This window comes from Coloeus monedula (assembly GCF_965178545.1).
Source record: "Coloeus monedula genome assembly, chromosome: 5".
NCBI classification, from domain to species: domain Eukaryota; kingdom Metazoa; phylum Chordata; class Aves; order Passeriformes; family Corvidae; genus Coloeus; species Coloeus monedula.
In genome coordinates, this window is record NC_138785.1 from 62,924,484 (window position 1) to 62,943,254 (window position 18,771).

Consider the following 18,771-nt stretch of genomic DNA (forward strand, 5'->3'; position numbering starts at 1 on the left):
TGCTTGTCAAATATGACTGGGGCTTAAAACTGAGTCTGTTCTCAAAGATGGGGTCTATCCACCAGGCTGCTGCTTATGCTGGACAGTGAGGATGCCATCCCATCATATATCAACAATTCAGCTAAAGAAAATTGAGAACTAGGAAGAAAGCCAGTTTGAAGTCCTGACAATCTAGTTGTATAACTAGGCATCACTTGAAAAGCAGAAAGAAAAATAGTTAATTCCTCAACAGCCTCTCTGTCAAGCCAACCAGCAACTGGAGTGTCCATGACTGCTCACTTGATTGACATCCTAAGCATGAGGATACAACTATCCCTGGTTTTCTATGTCTCTTCTCTGCTGTTTCATGTATGAGACTGGTCTAAAGGAAACCAGGCTGATCCCTAGATGCTTCATCCCATGTGGCTTTTGCACTTGCCTCACCATCAGCCTGTAAAAAAAAAAAAGGAAGTCTTACCATGCTAAGAGCGAATTTAAGTGGTCTGGAGTGGTAGGGTCAGGGCTCAGAGGTGGTGAGGTCACAAAAGCTGCAGCCTTGGCCCAGTTTTTGCTCCAGTAATGTGTCCCATCTGTCCCCAAGCTGGCAGCGATCGGCTCTCCAAAAACAAGGGGACCTTGGAGAAAGCAAGGATATACAGGAACTAATTACAACCCACTCTCTCCTCAGCATATGACACTGCTTGCTGCATGCAGCCATGTATAATTCACGCATTGCTACATGGCTAGCACAGCTCCCAGAAAAATAAACAGCTCTGGCTTTGTCTGTATGATAAAAAATTAATCAGGAGTCTCTCTGAGCTCTACATGCTTTTGATCAGCCTATTTACAAATCTTTCTTTCTAATCCAGAAGGAGACAGTTCAGACCTGCTTTTAATTTGTACTGTTTTAATCACAGCCATGTTCTCTCTGTTGCTCCAATTCAGAGTGCACTGGATGGTGGATCACTTCAGCAGACAGATGCCTTTTTACTACTCCCAGGACGGGCACAGCACCAGCAGATAGCAGCATATGGTCCCCAGCAGCACACTCCAAGTCTCCAAGAATACAAATATCAAGACAATAATTTGCTCTTTGGCTTTCCCATATTGCTCACAATTCGTAGTCCCAGCAAGTAGAAGAACCCTGACTTGCAAACGCAGCTTTGGAAGCAGCTGCCTTTAGGCTCACAAGGCCCTTTTGGGTGCTCTGTAACCTGGATCCCACCACAGCCCCAGCAAGCAGGGCCAAACTGCAGTTTACATCAGAGGGCATCAGCTTCCAGCAGCAAGGCCAGGAGAGAGCTCCAAGCATCTCTAACAGCAGGGTAACTGCCCAAGCCACATCTCAGAGTGCTACAACCTGAAATACCGGCATGGAGGATGTGCTAGATCCCATTAGGAATTAAGTATCACCCTCCCATGAACAGAGATAAAGCAGACTAAAGGAAAAGAGCAAAAGGGAAAACAATATAGAGAAGAGTGACAATTCAGTCTTCAAGAGGACAGTGTGAGGGGCCAGCTCCTCAACGTAAAAATATTAAAGGATTTCGCCTCATCCTTCCCAGCCGTAAATATTTAGTCTGTGGTGGTGCTACCATTCTTTGGTAACATCTCCCTATAGGCTGTCATTTGGGTCAAGATGTACAGGTTTTTTCACTGAGCTTCTATTCAACAAAAAGAAGAGTTTGGGGGAGCAAAGGAAGTCACTTACCTCTCTTCCTGGCCAGTGCAATGATATCAGCTGCACTCTTGCTCATCACCTTGGTGATGTACACTGGGCAGTTTATTCGACTGGCAATCGTGATGGCACGGAAAACTGCTTCTGCTTCAAGCTGAGCAAAACAAGGAGGGAAAACTTAACTGCAAAAGCAGTCTGAAGAAAAAATTAACTGGAGGACTAAGCCATATTTCTAACTGTTCAACAGCAACTCTCCAGGGGTTGATTTTACTTTTTCCATAGAGAGAGACACAGCGCTGGGAAACAGGGAGCTAACCCAGCCTCAAACACTTGGCACTAGCAGTAACCACAGCCAGGCTGTACTCACTAGCAGAGTACAGCTGCCCCAGCACAAACACACCTCCCTGGATCCCTGCACCCCAGGAAAGGTCATGTCCAAGCAGCTTATGCAGCTCCTCCTTACCTCCCTCCCACCTTCCTTCTTCAGACTCCTACCCTTGCAGTTGGAAGGAGAACAAAGCAAGAAAACTTTGCCCCTGCTCGGAGACAAACTCTGAACTCTCTCCGGCAGCTTACCCTAATCTTTACATAACGGTGACAGTGAATGTATAGAATTCTCAAACAGCAGCTTCAGCACTATGGACTGAATTTAGCCCATAATCCATAGAAGCCTTTGAAGCAGTGCCCAGTAAGTCCCTGCTGTCAGCAAGCATAGAGGCAATCTCCTCCAAGGGAGCCATCTGGGACGTAGGCACACAAAGCAAGCATCTTCAGATGGAGGAGCAGTGTTTCCCAGCAGTTCTGGAGACTCCTTTCCCCAGCCATCAGTTTTATACCAGATCCTTCCCAGATGGACTCACAGTATTGGCATTTTAATACCAAAAACCCTGTTGTAACTGAAAATAGTGACTCGGTGGTAGAGAAATTTCTGTGCAAGTTTTTCTAGAAAAGTTGAGCAACTTCAGCGTTCCAAAACCACATGGCTTAATCTTTTACAGTTTTGTAAAATATTTTTCCTTACATCAGACTGCTTCAGGTTGTCCTAGGACTTGTATCAAAACATTTGCTCTAGAAACCCCAAATGCACCTTTAGAAGAGCAGAGCCTCTGTACCTCAGCACTAGAACTCAGAAAAATTCATTTCTGGAAACTGCAAATGCAGATTTTCCTTAGGCCCTTATTCTCATTAAAAGGAAACAACTCAATCCTTTTAGAGTATTTTTAGTAGAAGTTGAACAGCAAAATGAAGAAGTACATAAACAGTTCAATAGAAGAATGTGACCAATTAAGCTGATTCCTTTTGCCCTGGGGAGAAGTTAAATAAAGATCTGCAAACCACAACAATCTCTTGAAGTTCAGCCTCAAACCCCCAGTACTATGTCTCTTTAGTCTTCTAGGAAAGCAGTCACTTCCCACTATCGCCCTCCACATCCCATTAATGGTCTGAGCTGTGTACATTAAGGGACATTCTCATGTCTCCACATTTTCCTTGTCATTAAATAAACCCTTCCCAGATGCCTGAGATGATCCAAACCAGAGCCCAGATTTTATTATAAGGGAGTTGCATAAAATGAGCTGCCTCACAGCATCTTTCCATTCTCATGTATTTGCATCTCTACAGCCTGCATTTCTGACACCAATATATCTGCCAGCATGAAAGCAGATCTATACGTGGGTGTATGCATATGCATGCTATAGATGTGCACATGCATCTCATAGGAGGTTTTCACCCAAAGCATTTTAATAAATGCAGTTACTCTGAGGCCTAACCCTCAAGCTGCACTGCTGATTTTTAGCCTGATAAGCCCATTTTTTTGTCACCTCAAATCAAAACACAAAGATCACACTTAAAAACTACATGGACACCTGTGCGCAGGGCAGCAGGAGCTGCGACTCCTGAATGTACAAGGACATGTTTATCCCTGGACTAAGGGAATGTATACCTGCTGCGGCATCCAAAGGGCTTTTCAGGCAAACAAACAAGTTGAAAGGACATGGACTTTTCAGACTTTGAGTAATACTGGAAGAGGCAGTAGGAGAAGCAGACTGCTGCCTTCCCTGATGCACCCATCCATTGTCTGCACATAGAGAAGCCAAGCACCGACACCACGTGTTTCACAGAATACTTCCACAAATGACAAAATGAGCGAAGTCTCTTACCTCTTCTGGTCTGCTCAGGGCATGTCCCTCAGGTCCAGTGATTCCCATCTCCAGAATACGCTTTTGTTCCTGCAACATAAGGGATAAATGCTGACCCACCTCCAGGATGAGGCCCTTGCACCCAGTGTCCTCAGGGAGATCAACAGCCATAAGGTCTGACTGCCCCTTTTAGTGTCACTGTAAATGCAACTGCAAAAGCCACGGAACACTGAAAACACTGGCTCTAAACTGGACCCACGCCACACCAGCACAGCCAGCACTGGTCTCTGCCATGTGACTGAGCATATTTGTGCCCCAAGACATTGAGCTGCACCATCAGAAATCTCCTCTGCCCTCCAGACAGTCCTACTTGACACCACAACACCAGCCCAGGGAATGGGCTTCAACCAATACACTAAATAGTAATTATGGGTACTTCCAGCCTGCCATTCCTTATTTACTTGCTCAAGTTCCTCCCTGGTTGCAATCCACAAAGCACTTTCTCAAACTTTCAGCATTGCTGACACTTTCAGTTTTCTTAACACTTTATTCCTATACAGTGAATCACTGAAATTATGATTTTATAAAGCAAAACAGTGCCCTCCAGTTGCAAGGGCACCATGTCCCCATCAAAAAGCCCATCTCAGGACCAATAGGGGTTTGCCAGAAAAAAATTCTGTGCTATCCAGATTCATAGCAGTGAGATAATTTATTTTTAAATAGACAGAAAGCTTCACTTAATTTAAATCTGAACAGTGGTGTTGGAATAAATTTCCCTTTTTGCAGAAACTGGTGGTCAAGCCCTTTTCATCTGAGGTGGGTCCAGGCCTGACAGCAGAGCAGGAGTGGAACCAGAGCTGCTGCTGTACCTCTGGCCCTGGCCTGCCCTGCCCACAGGGCTCTAATGAGCCCAGCTCAACGATGTAATGGCTCTGTGACACAGACAAATGTCCCCTAGAGACCAGGATGAAGTTACTGAACATATTTGAATGTGTCAACCAATAAATATCTGATCCCAGCTCCCTGAGGGTGAAAAGCTCACACATTACCAACATACTCCAGTAAAACTGAACAAGGTAAAATTCATATATACTTTAGCCTTCACTGCAATCAATCAAGGCTGAAGAGGCAGTAACAGGAACATATTAATCTGACTGTGTAAGAACATTTTGGTTAGAAAAACATAAGGTTTCATAGGTATTCTTAAAAACAGCTGTTCTGGATCATTAATGCACCAGCTCCGAACAGTGCCAGTTAAAGACGTCAGATAATTAAAATACAGCAATAAAATGAAGTTACAACCATATAAAAAATAGCAAGTTGACACAGAATAGATACACAAAGTAGGACAGACTTGCATCTTGAAGGAAGTAATAAAATCAGATCATATGATAAAAGGCCACTGTAAGAGGACTTGATAGTGCTAATAAACTAGAATATTTGTTTGACAAGATCAAATTTGTATTTTCACACAGGACAGTCCTAAAAAACCTATGTGCAGGCAGCTTTCTTTTCACTATCCAAATAATTCTTCTAAATAAAAGCATAGAGAAAGACAGATTTTATGAGACATGGCAATGGTGAACAAATATGTTGATGTATAACATAATTTACATTTATTTACCACTTCCTCTTTTCCTAATAATGTTTCTGTCCTGTTTGTTCATATTCGATGGCTGTATATTAAGGCTGATCAGAGAAAAATGTAAATGAAATAGATTTCTATCAAAAATGCAGTTCCATGAGTGTGCCTTGATTTTAATAGGCAATGTATCAAAACACCACACGTGCCATTTGATTTGTTTTATTTGCCATTCCTACAGTAATATTGACTTAACCATGCTTATTATTAGTCATTTTAATTCTACTGGATATTTTATGTTGTATTAAAACCATAAATTATGTATTTAATACTTTTTATTCATGCTAAACTTCACAAGAAATCAGCTTTTTTCCTCTCTTGAATTCAAATGAGGGTTGTCACCTAGTTTCAGTGGGGGAAGGACATGACTGCACTGTATGTGCCTGCTGACTCCTTACTAGTAACTTTTGATCCCAGTGGTTATTTTGGCCGAACTCAAAGTTAAAAGCAAAAGGCAAATCTCAAAGGGGGTAAATTCTAACCAGGCAGATAGAGGTGTGTCTTTCCCACAGAGGGAAAAACAAAATACACCCAAGACAAGAGTTACTACACATTGCCAAACGACTTAAACATTCCCTTGAGGTTCTCCCTTAGCCATGAGACAAGGTGGGTTGCCTTGTCCAGATCTCAAAGACAGCTTTAGCTGCTGTAATTTCCTTGTCAGCTCTGCAGCCCAGTCCTTAGCAGATAAGCCAGCAGATAAGCAGCTCAGCAGATAAATCAGATGGCTCACTCAGAGCCTCACCGACCTAAGAGGGGCTCGATGCACGTACAAGGGATCAGAGGAGTGAGACATCTCTGCAACAGCCTTCAAAGATTCATCTGTCACAAATGTAGCATCATAACAACACCCACCCAAACCTGCCCCTTCTGTTTTAGAGGGAAATCCTGGCCTCTGAAAGAACAGAGGGAGGTTTACTATCAACTGCTGTCCTTGGGTTGCCTCTTTCCATGTTTCCACGTGTTGTGGCACCAATCAGAGCATGGCACAGTCCAGTGGGAGGACAGCGGTTCCCAGGGCACCTGACCTGCAAGGGCTGCACTGGAGATCCAGGATGCTTTAATGGAACATTCTGACCTTGAGCCCAGCTTCCTGTTTCTGACATGCCTCTTCTAAGAGCATGGATTACTCTTAAACACATATTTTTGAAATGTCTACAAGATCAGAGTAGTTCTTATTCTCAAACTTCAGAGATTTACAAGAATATTCTCAAAAATAAATAGGTCTATGAGCTTTAATACCCGTTCCAAACACACTGTGCTGCTTATGCTGATAACTGCAGCAAAAGATGTTCATATAAAGCTTTCAGATCCACTTTTTGTACCCAAAATCTGTGAACAAGGCTTTACACTGTTCTACTTTGCTTGCATCTGCTGGATTCAGAAGAAATCTTGCCTCCTTCTGCCCCCCTTATCTAGTCCTCATCTACTGCCAAGGCAAGGAGCTGCCTGGGATCATGGCCCTATCTCAAGGATGCTCTGCCAGTTAATGCAAAAGAGCCTCCATTCTGTCATCCCAGGCTTTATACCAGCAGTGTACAGGGCACCAGGCTCAATTAAGGCTCTTCCTAGGGTGTTCCTTTCTTCCTATCCATTCTCTGACTGGCCTATTTTACTTCTTCTCTTGTATATATCATCTCACAAAGTGAAGTAAAAATTATGGTTCACTCACCTGAGCTATCAAGTCTCCATTTTCAGCATGGACCAGGATAACAGCCCCAAGACTCTTTAGAAAGGTAAAGGCTTCATAAAGCTGCAGGTAGATAAAAGAAAGAAACACTGCTGAATAAGGAAAATACATTACTTAGCACTCAGACCTCCCTATTCACCTTGGTTTTGTACCTTCTATGCTGGTAATTATATTGGTGAATAGCAAATGATCTCTTTTCTACACAGAACCTGAGCTTCACTGATGGGTGTTGACTTACCCACCCCTGTACACACCAGCTGCACCAAGACAGGGTCAACAGCCCCAAGTAGGGCTGGATTTCCCTGGGACAGTCTGCCCCAGCCCCTGCACTGCAGGGCCACCTCACCATGCCTCCCACACAGGCCTACATTTAGTGACCCTCTTTTCTGTAGTTTTAGCAAATGTAAAATTGAATTATTGCCATATACTACAGACACTTTAGTATGGCTAGAACATCTCTTTTCTGAAGTGCAGACACTTTGCACCATCTTCTTAGATCAGTCATTGTTGAGTTTTCACCAACATCTTTAATTCTGCAGTTAGAAGTTGCAGTATTTTCTCTAGAGCATCCTTCGTTTTTTAATTGCTTTCTAAGATTCAACACCCATCCACAAAGAAAGGCAGTAGTTGATCCTGTTGCTTTTACTGTTAATTTCTGAGCACACATCTACTGAAATACAGTTTCCTTTCCAAAAGGTATTCAGCTTATGTGTTCCTGTTTTAAACCAGACTTCAGTAACATGGGAGCCCAGTTTTCAAACACAGATTAAATATTGAAGACATAGGTTCTTCAGTGTCTACTTTTGCACTAGGGCATTTCAGGCCCTTGTGAATGGGCCTGAATGGGCCTAGTTGAAAGGGCTGCAAGACACAGCTTGCAACATGGACATTTAAACAAGGTAACAGCCATTAGTCCAGCCACACATTAAACATTTTGATGTATTCTTCTTGGCAATTCCAACAGGGAGTTGAATTTAACAGGCACTGCCTCTCAGAGAATAGTTATAAATTATTATGTTTAAAATTCCAATTAAAACCACATGTATTGGAAGTGTAACAACAGTTATTTAAGAGACTAAGAGCTGTAGCTCTGGGAATAAGTAAGAAAGAAACATTTTCTCAACTGAATAAGCAAACATTATTATTACTAACAGGTGCCATTGTCCATTTACAGTGGCCTGATGTGTATGAATTGGAAAGCTGAAGAGTCTGGAATCTGTAATGAGCTCTGGACAAACAAGCTCATTATTATCTCCAGCCCTAATGAGAAAAGGCCACCTCCCCCAAGGAGCAACTCCATTTAGCTGCTTATAGCAACCAAGAAACTCTTGAAATTTCAGAATTGCCACTGCTTCGAGTGCTTCATCTTTTTCTCCCTCTCTGACCTAGAGTTCTCAAAAGGTACTGCAAAATAAAACAAAAGAAATCCTGAGCAGAGCTGAGTGGCTGCAATGTTGGGAGACACCAGAAGATCTCTACGGAAGGGGAATTTCATACACTTGAAGAAACACATGCAGGTGTTCTACACAGCTCAGCACTGACCCTCCAGAGAGCAGGTCACCACAGCACATTTCTCCCATTGCCAATCAGGCCAGTGAGAATGTTCCTCTGGGATTCAACCTCAGCAACTCCTCAAGTGTTGGGAGATGAGAAAAGAGAGGACAGATCACAGCAATGAAAAGCATTCAGAGCAATACCTGGCTGTCGGACATTTGGTAGAGATCTTTGTACGCCATGTAGACTTGAAAAGAGTTCACACCTGTTCCAAGACAAAATTCAAAGGTGTTGCCATGTAAGTGTATTCTTAAATTGTATTTAAACAAAAACTTCAGGAAAAGTAAGTAATAGGGTATATCTGGACTAGACTTTTCACCAGCAACTGCCAAAAATCAAGCATGGCTTCACAGCTGCATTGCAGCAGCTAGGACTAGAAGCCTGGATGTCCTCTTCTCTGGGGGAATTTGTTGGGATGCTGTGGGTAGCCTGTGTTCATCCCAGGAGTAACCCAGCCACCACTGCAAACAGGATTGCTTGTAGCCAACTCAGACAAGCAACGGTGGCTAAAGCAAGCATGTAAAGTTTGTGACATTTAAAAAACCTTGTGTAAGGTTCTGTGAATCACTGTTTTTCTTTTTAGGTTTCCTTAACTAATCAGGAAAACATTTCAGCTTGATCTAAACTGTGCTTTTTGGTAGATAAAACTTCTAGTTAGGTTCCCCCAAAGTGCTGAGAAGATGTAGGAACTGTGTATCTGAATGTGCATACAGACTTGCTTTTTCTTGACCTTACACTCCAAAGCGCCCAGCTTAGCTGATGGTAGAAACTGGGAAGGAGTAGAAACAAAGCCTGAAACCAGTTTTACAGGCAGGTCACCACACCTCTCTTTCTGCCTTCCAAAGATGGAAGGATTTATGCTGGCAGCCATAAAAAAACAAGGAAGATGACAGTTTCAAATTTCAGAAATCCTTTAGAAATGCTATCCATAAGAGTGCCAGTTGTCAAGAATCCCCTGTATTCAAATCCCTACAAGTATTGCTATTTATTTCAAAGATGTGGTTATTTACACAGCTTTGTATTCTTACAGAATGAGAATTACAAATGTCTTCTGTTCATCTATGAACATATTAATTCATATTAGTTTCTTTATTTGCCTTACTCTTTAGTCTACTGACAAGATCCCCAGTTTGGTCCAGGGACCAATATTGTAGTTTTCTAGCTTAAAAGAAAAGTAAATTTTAAACTATTTAAGCTGTATATGCTGCATTTCAAAATGGCTATGATAAAAACTGTGTTTCCTGGGGCAAGAAGAAAAAGAAAGAGATCTGTTCATGTTATTCATGTTGTCTACACAAAATGAATAAGGCTCTCTGATGAAGATATAACTCCTTCAGGAGTCTAGAATGAGCAAATACATCCTCAGGCAGAGGGTATGACTGCTCACACACACATAGAATTCATTTATTCACAATTACAGGACTAAAATACCCCAGGATACATGCAGGACAAAACGTTGAAATGATCCCTGGTACTATGTCTTCCTGCTAAGTCCAGGCAGCTCAGAGAGATACACAAAGCAGGAGCTGGCCCCTCCTAGCTGGCTTCCACACCAAGCAAATCCAGCCTGTAAGCCCATCCTTTCTTCCTCTTTTCCTATTTATCAAGTTCTCAGAAAATGCATATGGCCTTTACTAGCTGTAATCCCTCCATCTATTCCTCATTACAGTATCAAAGTACTCAGTCCCTTCTTACTCTACAACCTAAGCTTGACTAGGCCTTCTCTGAGGCCGGTGTTTGCAGCCTCCCACCCTCAGCCCCGTCTTCCTCAGACTGCTCACAGCAGCACCCAGCACATCCATCCTGCCTGCCTTAGGGGAAAGCTCAATTTTCTCTCCATGAACCCATCCCATGTGGGGTCAGATGTCAGCTGCACCCAGAAGCCACCTTTCTACGGGGTTGCTCATGCACACACCAAGCAATGAGGATGTGTTAGGCCTGGTCTGAGCCATGCCAGCTGGCCTCAGGGATGGCACAGGACTGACCTCTCATACACATTTCGCTGTAAGCCAAGAGCTGGGTTACCGATCGCTCTCCCTTATCAACTAGGGTCTAGCCAAAGGTAATTCATTCCACCACAGTCCTCCAGGAGATAAGGCAGCTTTCTCTGAGTACTATGGTTGGAAGACATACACTGACCCAAATAATATGTATTTTCATCCTTTCTCTTTTATTGCCTTTGTATCTTCTTAGGCCCTCTTCTGACCTTGATAAAATGACCAAGTTTTACTCTCACTCTCTTTAATGTTCTCCCTGAAATTAATGGGATTAGAAGGGATCCCAGTAGGGATCCTGCCATAGGATCTTGAGCCTGCTCACAGTGCAGAAGAAGAGTTCTCCCATGTAAACACATATTCACACCCTCAGCTACCACCAGATATACACACAGTAGAAGAGCATTTCAGGGGCTGCCTGTACAGCTAACAGGAGAGATGGTGGGAACAATCCTGCCTTGCAAAGAGAGCACCCATACCAGACACCAAGATAAATAACACAAATTTACATATACAGGTATCCAAGATTAGACTCCTTGCCCTGGCCTGGTTCCTTGACCTACTCATTGGAATTATGCAGCTTTTCACAAGCCCTGGTCCATGGCCTATTGACCTTAATGCTTAACATCTGTTACACACTACATTCTTGTTAATGTCCTACTTGCTCTCACACCACGGGTACTCAACAGAATCCTCTCTAAATTTTAGGCAGGACTACAGGTTTCTTTGAACAGTGACAAAGTCAAAGGAACCAGTGAGGCCCCTGTCAGCCAATTTCAGGCTCTTGCTCCTTTGCATATACTGAAAAAGCCCAATACCAAAATAGCAGCTGAAATGCTACAAGCCTGAGTGTTTATAATTAATATTTGACTCTACAAAATCTCTGGGCCCTTCCAAAGCCTGTGTCTCCTTAAATTAGCTTTGTATTGATTTAAAACTGATTAATTGTTCAATTATACCTCATGACAAGGCACCTCAACAGCCACTCTGTGAGCTCCCCTGTTACTCATGCTGATTGCATTAGGCACATGTAGCACTGAAACACAATGAGCTGAGCCCTGTCACTCAGCTAACTCACCCCTAATCAGCCGAGAACCAATTCAATCCAGATTCCCAGCTGATGAAAACCAGGGTCACTCCACTGACATCAAGTCTATTTGCACCAGCTGGCTCAAATGTTTCCAATTATCAGGAAATATTACCCGTTAATTTGAAAGCCTTTGCCATGCTGAATTATTTCCTATTGTGCTTGTGCTTTCATACCCACCCTTACCTTGTGTCTCCTAACATGTGAGAGTAACTCACACTGCCTGCCTGAGACAGACATGAGAACAAAGGCGACCTCCTAATGCTCTCGCCACTGAAGAGGCCACCAAGGCTCCATCACACATCTCAGTTCATGAACCAGTGAACAGATTTCTGCTTCCCCTGATGACTCAGAGGCAGGTCAGATTTATACAGAAAACTCACATTTCAATAGTTGGAGAAAACTATTAACCTGTCTGCATCAGGCTTTTAATGTAAACCCTCAGGCAAATTTGGGAGTGCTGAGCCATCTGTGGTCAGGGAGCTCTGGAAAATAAACTCGACCTTTGAAACAAGGCACAGTATACTTGTCTGAAAGTACAGTCAGCTAATGCACAGCAGCAGATTCATGTTAATGCTGATAGCAGGGAAACAGCACAGATTTGGCACAATCTGTGTTGACAGATGTCATCACCTTGTAAAAATCACCTATACTAGAGACCTATGGAAGACCAGCTGCAGTTTCTGTAATTACGTGCAGTCTTGCTGCTGGAAGTGTTTTGTTGCCTAAAATCTGGTTATACAGCACATATACTGTTAGCATCCTGTGACATGGAATAAACTCGCCCGGGTGACTGCACCTCCATGGCATCTCAGCAAACAACTGTTCACTCAAAAAAAGCATTTTGCTTTTTTTTCCTACTTTGAGAGTACCTTTTTCCAAAAGGGGAACCTTTCACATCTAAGTTATCACTAGCACTATACATTACAAAGGATGCTGCATGTACGTATCATTTCCCAATAGAAGAGTCATTCTGATTTGCCCATGGAAACTGTACATCATTTCAGAAAATATTCCCTAATTAATATCCATACATTTTCAAGGGAAGAATAAAGTTAAAAATATGTGAAAATATATGATTCTGGAAAGAAAATACATGCTGTTAGGCAAAATTTTAAGGAACAAGATCTTAGCTAGGACGTTCTGAAGGCTAGATCCCATTGTCCACACAGAGATATCTGGGGCCCTCCATATATGAGACTGCCATGTTGAGCCTGCATGTGTGGAAATGCATTTAGGAGAGGTTTCATCTGTGCTATTCTGAAGTGGTAGCTGAAGTCCAGGTAGGGCAACCTACAGCATCTCATGTGAAAATAGGCCTGTTAATTGAATACAGTCATACCCATAAAAGTGTCTTAGATTCCTAAATAAGTGACCTTTTTTTTGCAAGTGTTGAAACAAAGCATCTTCTAGTAACTTCAGGGAAAGCCACTGGAGAGAAGCACTTGAGAAAATCAGGGCATTTTTTCAGTATTAGGTACTTAACTTTAGCATCTCTTTTTTCTAATAACTGGAATCTGTTTTAAAAATATTTTATTTAAAAATCGACTCCCAGCAAGTAAATTATCCCAAGTCATTGGTGAGAAATGAGATCTAGCCTGTAGTGACATTTTCACAGACCCATGTGCTCTTCATATTTGGTTTTAATTTGAGGCATCTGAATCAAACATTCCAGTCTACTTAAAACCTGAACTCTACCTTGAACTTTCATTTTCTTCATCCATTAAACAGAGGATCTAAGGTGACTGGGCTGATTATCCTAAATGCTGATCTCTGAGTTTAACCTTTGGAAAAAACCTACCTATGCAATGTCTGAGCCTATTTCCACATATACAAGCAAGGATAAAGTGATACATTTGTATATGACAACATACACATCTTAATCTTCCATGCCTATAATGGACAAAGTCATACATATGCACAAAGTTTCAGGTCCATTTTACACAGCAGCAAGAGAAAATACAAGTTCAAGATAGTGAAGAACGTTGGCCAGCATAGCCAGTGCCTATGCATTCATTAAAATACATCAAAATTTCACCTCCATATGATATTTCAATAAAACCAAAAAACACTGCTAACATTTCACTCACTAACCTTTGTCTTGCACCAGTACTTCCAGCTCTTCTCGAACGCCATCATACCAGCTGGTGATGTCCACATGGAGGGAGTAATCACAACAGGATTTGGTATCAGCTGCCTCATGCCACTTCTCAAAGGAGGTCAGTAAACTTGATCCAGGTTCTGGAAGCACATGGTCAACTGAAAAAAAGATTGGGTGTCTGTTAGCTGGACAGTATGCGCACCATTCAGACTTCCCCAAAGCGAGCACTCTTCCAGCACCTCAGCCAAAACAGCAGCCCTGGAGGCAGTCTGTGTGCTGACTGTAACTGTGGGGTGTCAGCCAGGTCTTGCTGCCTCAGGTGCAGCAGACTTTGTGAACAGTCTATACAAAAGATGAGTCTGGTAACCTGCTTGGTGCAGCATCAACAGACACACAAAGGGGGAGCCAAACACCTCACGGTTTAGGAAACATCTGTCTTTCCCTTTCCTCTATTTTAAGAGACCACAGGTTCTGGACTTAGCTGTATTTCTTGCCTGATATGTCCATCTCTATGTATTTCACAGTAAGAACAACAAAACCAGTGCCTTATAGTCACTGAACTGGCCCACTCTGCCCTACCAATACATCAGTGCAGATGTTCAATGTTTTCTCAGCAGCCAAAACTGGGAATACAGCCAAAGGTTTGAATGGGGCTGACGCTGAGCACAAACACTCAGTCACACTCTACAGTACATTGAATGTCCTGCCTCTCCCCTGTCTCAAGATCTGCCTCTAATGATGCCACACCATCAATTGACATAAAGACATGACTACTTATGCATTTGTACCTCACTCTGCAGGGCTAGGTCAAAAGTTCATATGGAAACAAAGCAAGAAGGGCTTACAAGTGGCATTTGCAAGCCTAACTCTGCACAGGAATACTCAGCTGAAGAACACAGACTGAAAAAAGCTATTAACAAAAAGGAATGAACAGCAGTGAATTTTGTGCCTATGGCCAGAGAGTCTTTCAGCTGATACCTGCTGCTAAAGATGGGCAACAGACAACACCAAAAAAAAAAAACCCCGAATCCCAATTCAGCGGGGGTAAAACTCCACTGGGAATCTTCTCTTCACAAGGAAGCCATGACAATTTATGGCACCTGAACAACTGCCTCACAACATCTAACCAAAGTCAAGTCACAGCCAGAAGGAAAGAGATAAATCTTGTCCCACCATCTGTAGAAAGAAGAAGGGTTTTTAACAAGTAGAACAAGTGGAAGCACTTCTTCCTTTCACCAAGATGTTCCTCAAGGACATCTCTGGTAGGGACTTCCTCAGTTCCTGCTGCCAAACCTAAGTTCATAAATAAGCATCTTGTTATTTCCAAAGCCCTTGAAACAGCACTAGGTGGGAGCAGCAGATCTTTGCCTGATTTTCTGTGCCATACACATACAGTGCGACCTACACTGTTTTCCAAAAATCCCAAGAGTATATACATTATCCCTCAGTGATTTGTCTGTATTTCAGAGGAAAATCCAAGAGACAATTCCCCAGGCTAGTATTTCTTTCTGAGGGTAGGTTCATTTTCAGGCCAGCTCTGGGTAACAACGATGAATGGATCTCAAACATAGTGCCCAGAAATTTGAAGATTCATTGCAGAATATCTCAGAAAATCGGGATGAAGCCTCTGGTAGCTCTCCCCACACATGCTACACAGGCTTCAGCCTGGCATGGGAAGAGATAGCACTGCTAGTACTCACTGATCATGGTGGTGCCCCCTGCTAGCGCTGCTTTTGTGCCTTGATAGAAGTCATCAACAGCAGTCATCCCTTGGTAGGGCTTCTGTAGATAAGTGTTGACATCTATTCCCCCAGGAATAACCATGCGCCCATTAGCCTCTATGGTCTTGACTCCTCCAGGGACAATCAGATTCTCTCCTATTTGCCTGGACAGCAAGGAAAGCCAGTGTTACTTTATTTGAACAAGCACAGAGGACAAAGCTATTTGAGGCATGTAGGGAAGAGAGATCCAGGGGCCATACAGAAGGAGGTGGGTCCCCAAAGGAAAGGTGAAGCTCAACACCTGCTCCCTGTATCCTGCCCAGCACAGCAGAACAAAGCAGAGAAGAGCTGCCTCACTGAGCCGTGAGCTCCACTTGCTTTGCATGGCTCTAGTGGCCAATAAAGGAGCTGTAATGCACCAGCATTAAAAATTGATTATTTTTTTATATGACTCCTATCTTTTGTGTACACTTAATGCTCTCTTGGGGGCTCCAGTTTTGTATATTAAGTTCTTAAATGAAAATAGGAAAACACAGATCAAATACGGGAGCAAGCTGGAATTGTAAATATATGGCAGAAGCAAAAGGCATCAAGCAATGAAAATTTATCCTTAAAAAGAAATCTAAATAACCTAAGATACAGAAATACATATCTAAGAGACCTAAACATGTTTAATCTACCATGTCTCATATTGTTCATCCTCCTCTTGAAGTTAAAAATTAGTGAAACATTCTGTCGAAAAATTATAATCAGCTGTTGCCGTCTTTCTCCCTTCAGGTCTTCAAAGCAGGATTTTTTTTTTCATTATTAAAAATATTAATCTGTCCCCCATGCCAATATCAAACTCCAGATACTTATGATCAAAATACTTTTATTATTCATGGACTCATCTACAAATAAGTTAACCTTTAACTTTTAAAGCCACACTACATTTTTAATGCCTACTTTGCATGGTGCCAAACAGGGAGAGGTATGGATCTGTGTGGAAGCTGTGTCTCCGCACAGTCACACCACAATATATTTGGGCTTAGAGGTAACCATAAGGTAATTAAAGTTCACTTAGTTTATCTCATATTACAGACACTGAGTCCTTGTCTTAATTTTTTTTTTGTCTGGATAAAATAACATTTTTCCACAGCTAAGTAAATACCTCAGACATCTGAGCTGCTGAATCTGTTTCCCCATATTAAAATGCAACTTCCACCTACAGTTCAAAACAGCAACTGATTAACAGCCAACTGCGATAATGCAGAACCAGAAGTGAATATTAACTGTTCATTAAAACCAGTAGGAAAAATAAGAAAAACAGGGATAATTATTCACATTGGAATTTGGCCAAACTGACAGGGTTAATAAATAGCCCCAAGAGGTCAAGAATTTGTTTCAAATGTTAGGCAAAAATGTCACCTCCAGCAGCTTGTCTCCCCCGGTGCTCTGGGCTCTGGCTGGAGGGAAGCACAGCCATTCCATCAGCAAACTCCCCACCAGCATCCTGGGATGGGGTCACAGCTGCCCAGCACTGACCAAATCCAGGAGGGCTTACCCATGACAGCTGGCACCTCCATGTCTGGCACCTAACAGTCATCAACACGTGCAGCACTGGCAGCCTGTCATAACCTGTGTGCAGCTGCACAGTGTTAACACCACCCTGACAAACAGGGAACCGACCTGGATGCAAAAGCTGGCAGCTGCCCAGTACATCTAACTGCACAAACAAAAGTTGCAAGCAGCTTCTCTGTGTGAAATGTGCCTCACAAAGGCGTATCATAAGGCACTGCACCCATGAGCAGATTCAATGAGTGCATACAGTTAGGTAGCCCCATGTGTAGTAATGGTGTTGCACTAATCTTCATTAGTCAAATCCACTCCCAAGATTTTAATCAGAACAACCCTCCACCTTTGTAGAGCATTTATGTGGCTAAGAAATTGAACTGGGGAAAAAAATTCACTATGACTCATCTCCTTTGAGTATGTCCAAGGAGTAACTGCACTCCAAGGACTAACATGCCTTCTGAGAATAGTATTAATGAAAACCTACACAAAAATACGAAAGCAATTAATTTTTATTTTCTTCCACAATCAGTATCTACCAGTTTCCTCTTCAAGAAGACATGTCCTAACGAAGTGAAAGTGTGCTAACTATATACTGAAGTTTTTTGATGACTCAATGCTCACTATTTTCAGTGTATGGTTGAGTAACATCTTATTCAGCTGAAATAATCCATGTCGAAGTGACGTGGGACCAAACAGCCTTTGTGGATGATGCTGCACTACTACTTGTCAGAAATCTGTCTCATCTCTTGCCCTGGCATCAAGATTAAGGTTGGGAGAAGTCTGATCTTCACTGGCGCTCAAGGTTATTTTTATTCTGAGTAGAACAGAGAGTAGGAGATAATGTGACAGGATTCCTGAATTGCTCATTCATTAATGCAGAGTGTATGTGAGTAAGAATGGGGTTCAGTTACTTGTGGGTGACAAAAATACAACAGTGCAGATAAGTGCATTCTAGATACTGTGCAAATGACTGAGATGGTTTCCTCATACATCAGCAACCAGAAAACTCAGACCCCCAGAAAGCAGATGCTGTCTACCATTTTCAGTTGAACCATTTAGCAAATTCTGTTGTACCTGAGCTGATTAAAGCACAATGGAAACAGCAGGCTTCAGCTCTTCCTGAGCTTCATCCAAGGAAGCTGAAAACCTCTCCCAGAACTCCATGGTGGTGCTTCTGTGGTTATCAAGCCCAGACCTCTTTCAGGCATCTGAGGCTCCCCCTAATTTGACTCACCACTTCCTCACCCTAGAGACCATGTCCCCAGTCCTTCGCCCTGTCACTTGTTCGTTCCTCCAGCCCAGAGGAACCCAACCCTTCCCCTTGGCAGGGATGGAGCAGAGTACAGCAAGCACCAGACCATGACCTGTCACTTGGCACAGGGCTCACTTCCTCATGCGATAACAGAGGCAGGAGAGATGTAGGCAAAATATATTATTTATATACCAATGGCCATTTAAATTACCAAATATTTAAAATACCATTTAGATGCTGGAGAACTGCCTCTCAGCTGCAATCTGAGTGTGCAGGGCTTAAGTTTCAGGTAGGAAAAATCTACATGCAATGCTGCTCCTTGTACCTAGGGAGCCACTTCGAGCATTGATTGGCAGGAAGAAGCATCTACCATCCTCCAAA

At 42.7% G+C, this 18,771-nt stretch overlaps 1 protein-coding gene across 2 annotated transcripts in view; it reads right to left on the minus strand.

Annotated features, from left to right (window-relative positions):
* Positions 1–18,771, minus strand: part of CRMP1 (collapsin response mediator protein 1) — a gene marked incomplete at both ends in the record, with an annotated part of 49,191 nt that overhangs the window by 11,561 nt on the left and 18,859 nt on the right. For both annotated transcript variants that reach the window (XM_082281288.1, XM_082281289.1), the window contains 7 exons: positions 458–614; positions 1,691–1,811; positions 3,817–3,885; positions 7,110–7,190; positions 8,825–8,886; positions 13,857–14,021; positions 15,564–15,748. In XM_082281288.1, the coding sequence (XP_082137414.1) occupies positions 458–614; positions 1,691–1,811; positions 3,817–3,885; positions 7,110–7,190; positions 8,825–8,886; positions 13,857–14,021; positions 15,564–15,748 (840 nt within the window). The remainder of the gene's footprint in view (positions 1–457; positions 615–1,690; positions 1,812–3,816; positions 3,886–7,109; positions 7,191–8,824; positions 8,887–13,856; positions 14,022–15,563; positions 15,749–18,771) is intronic.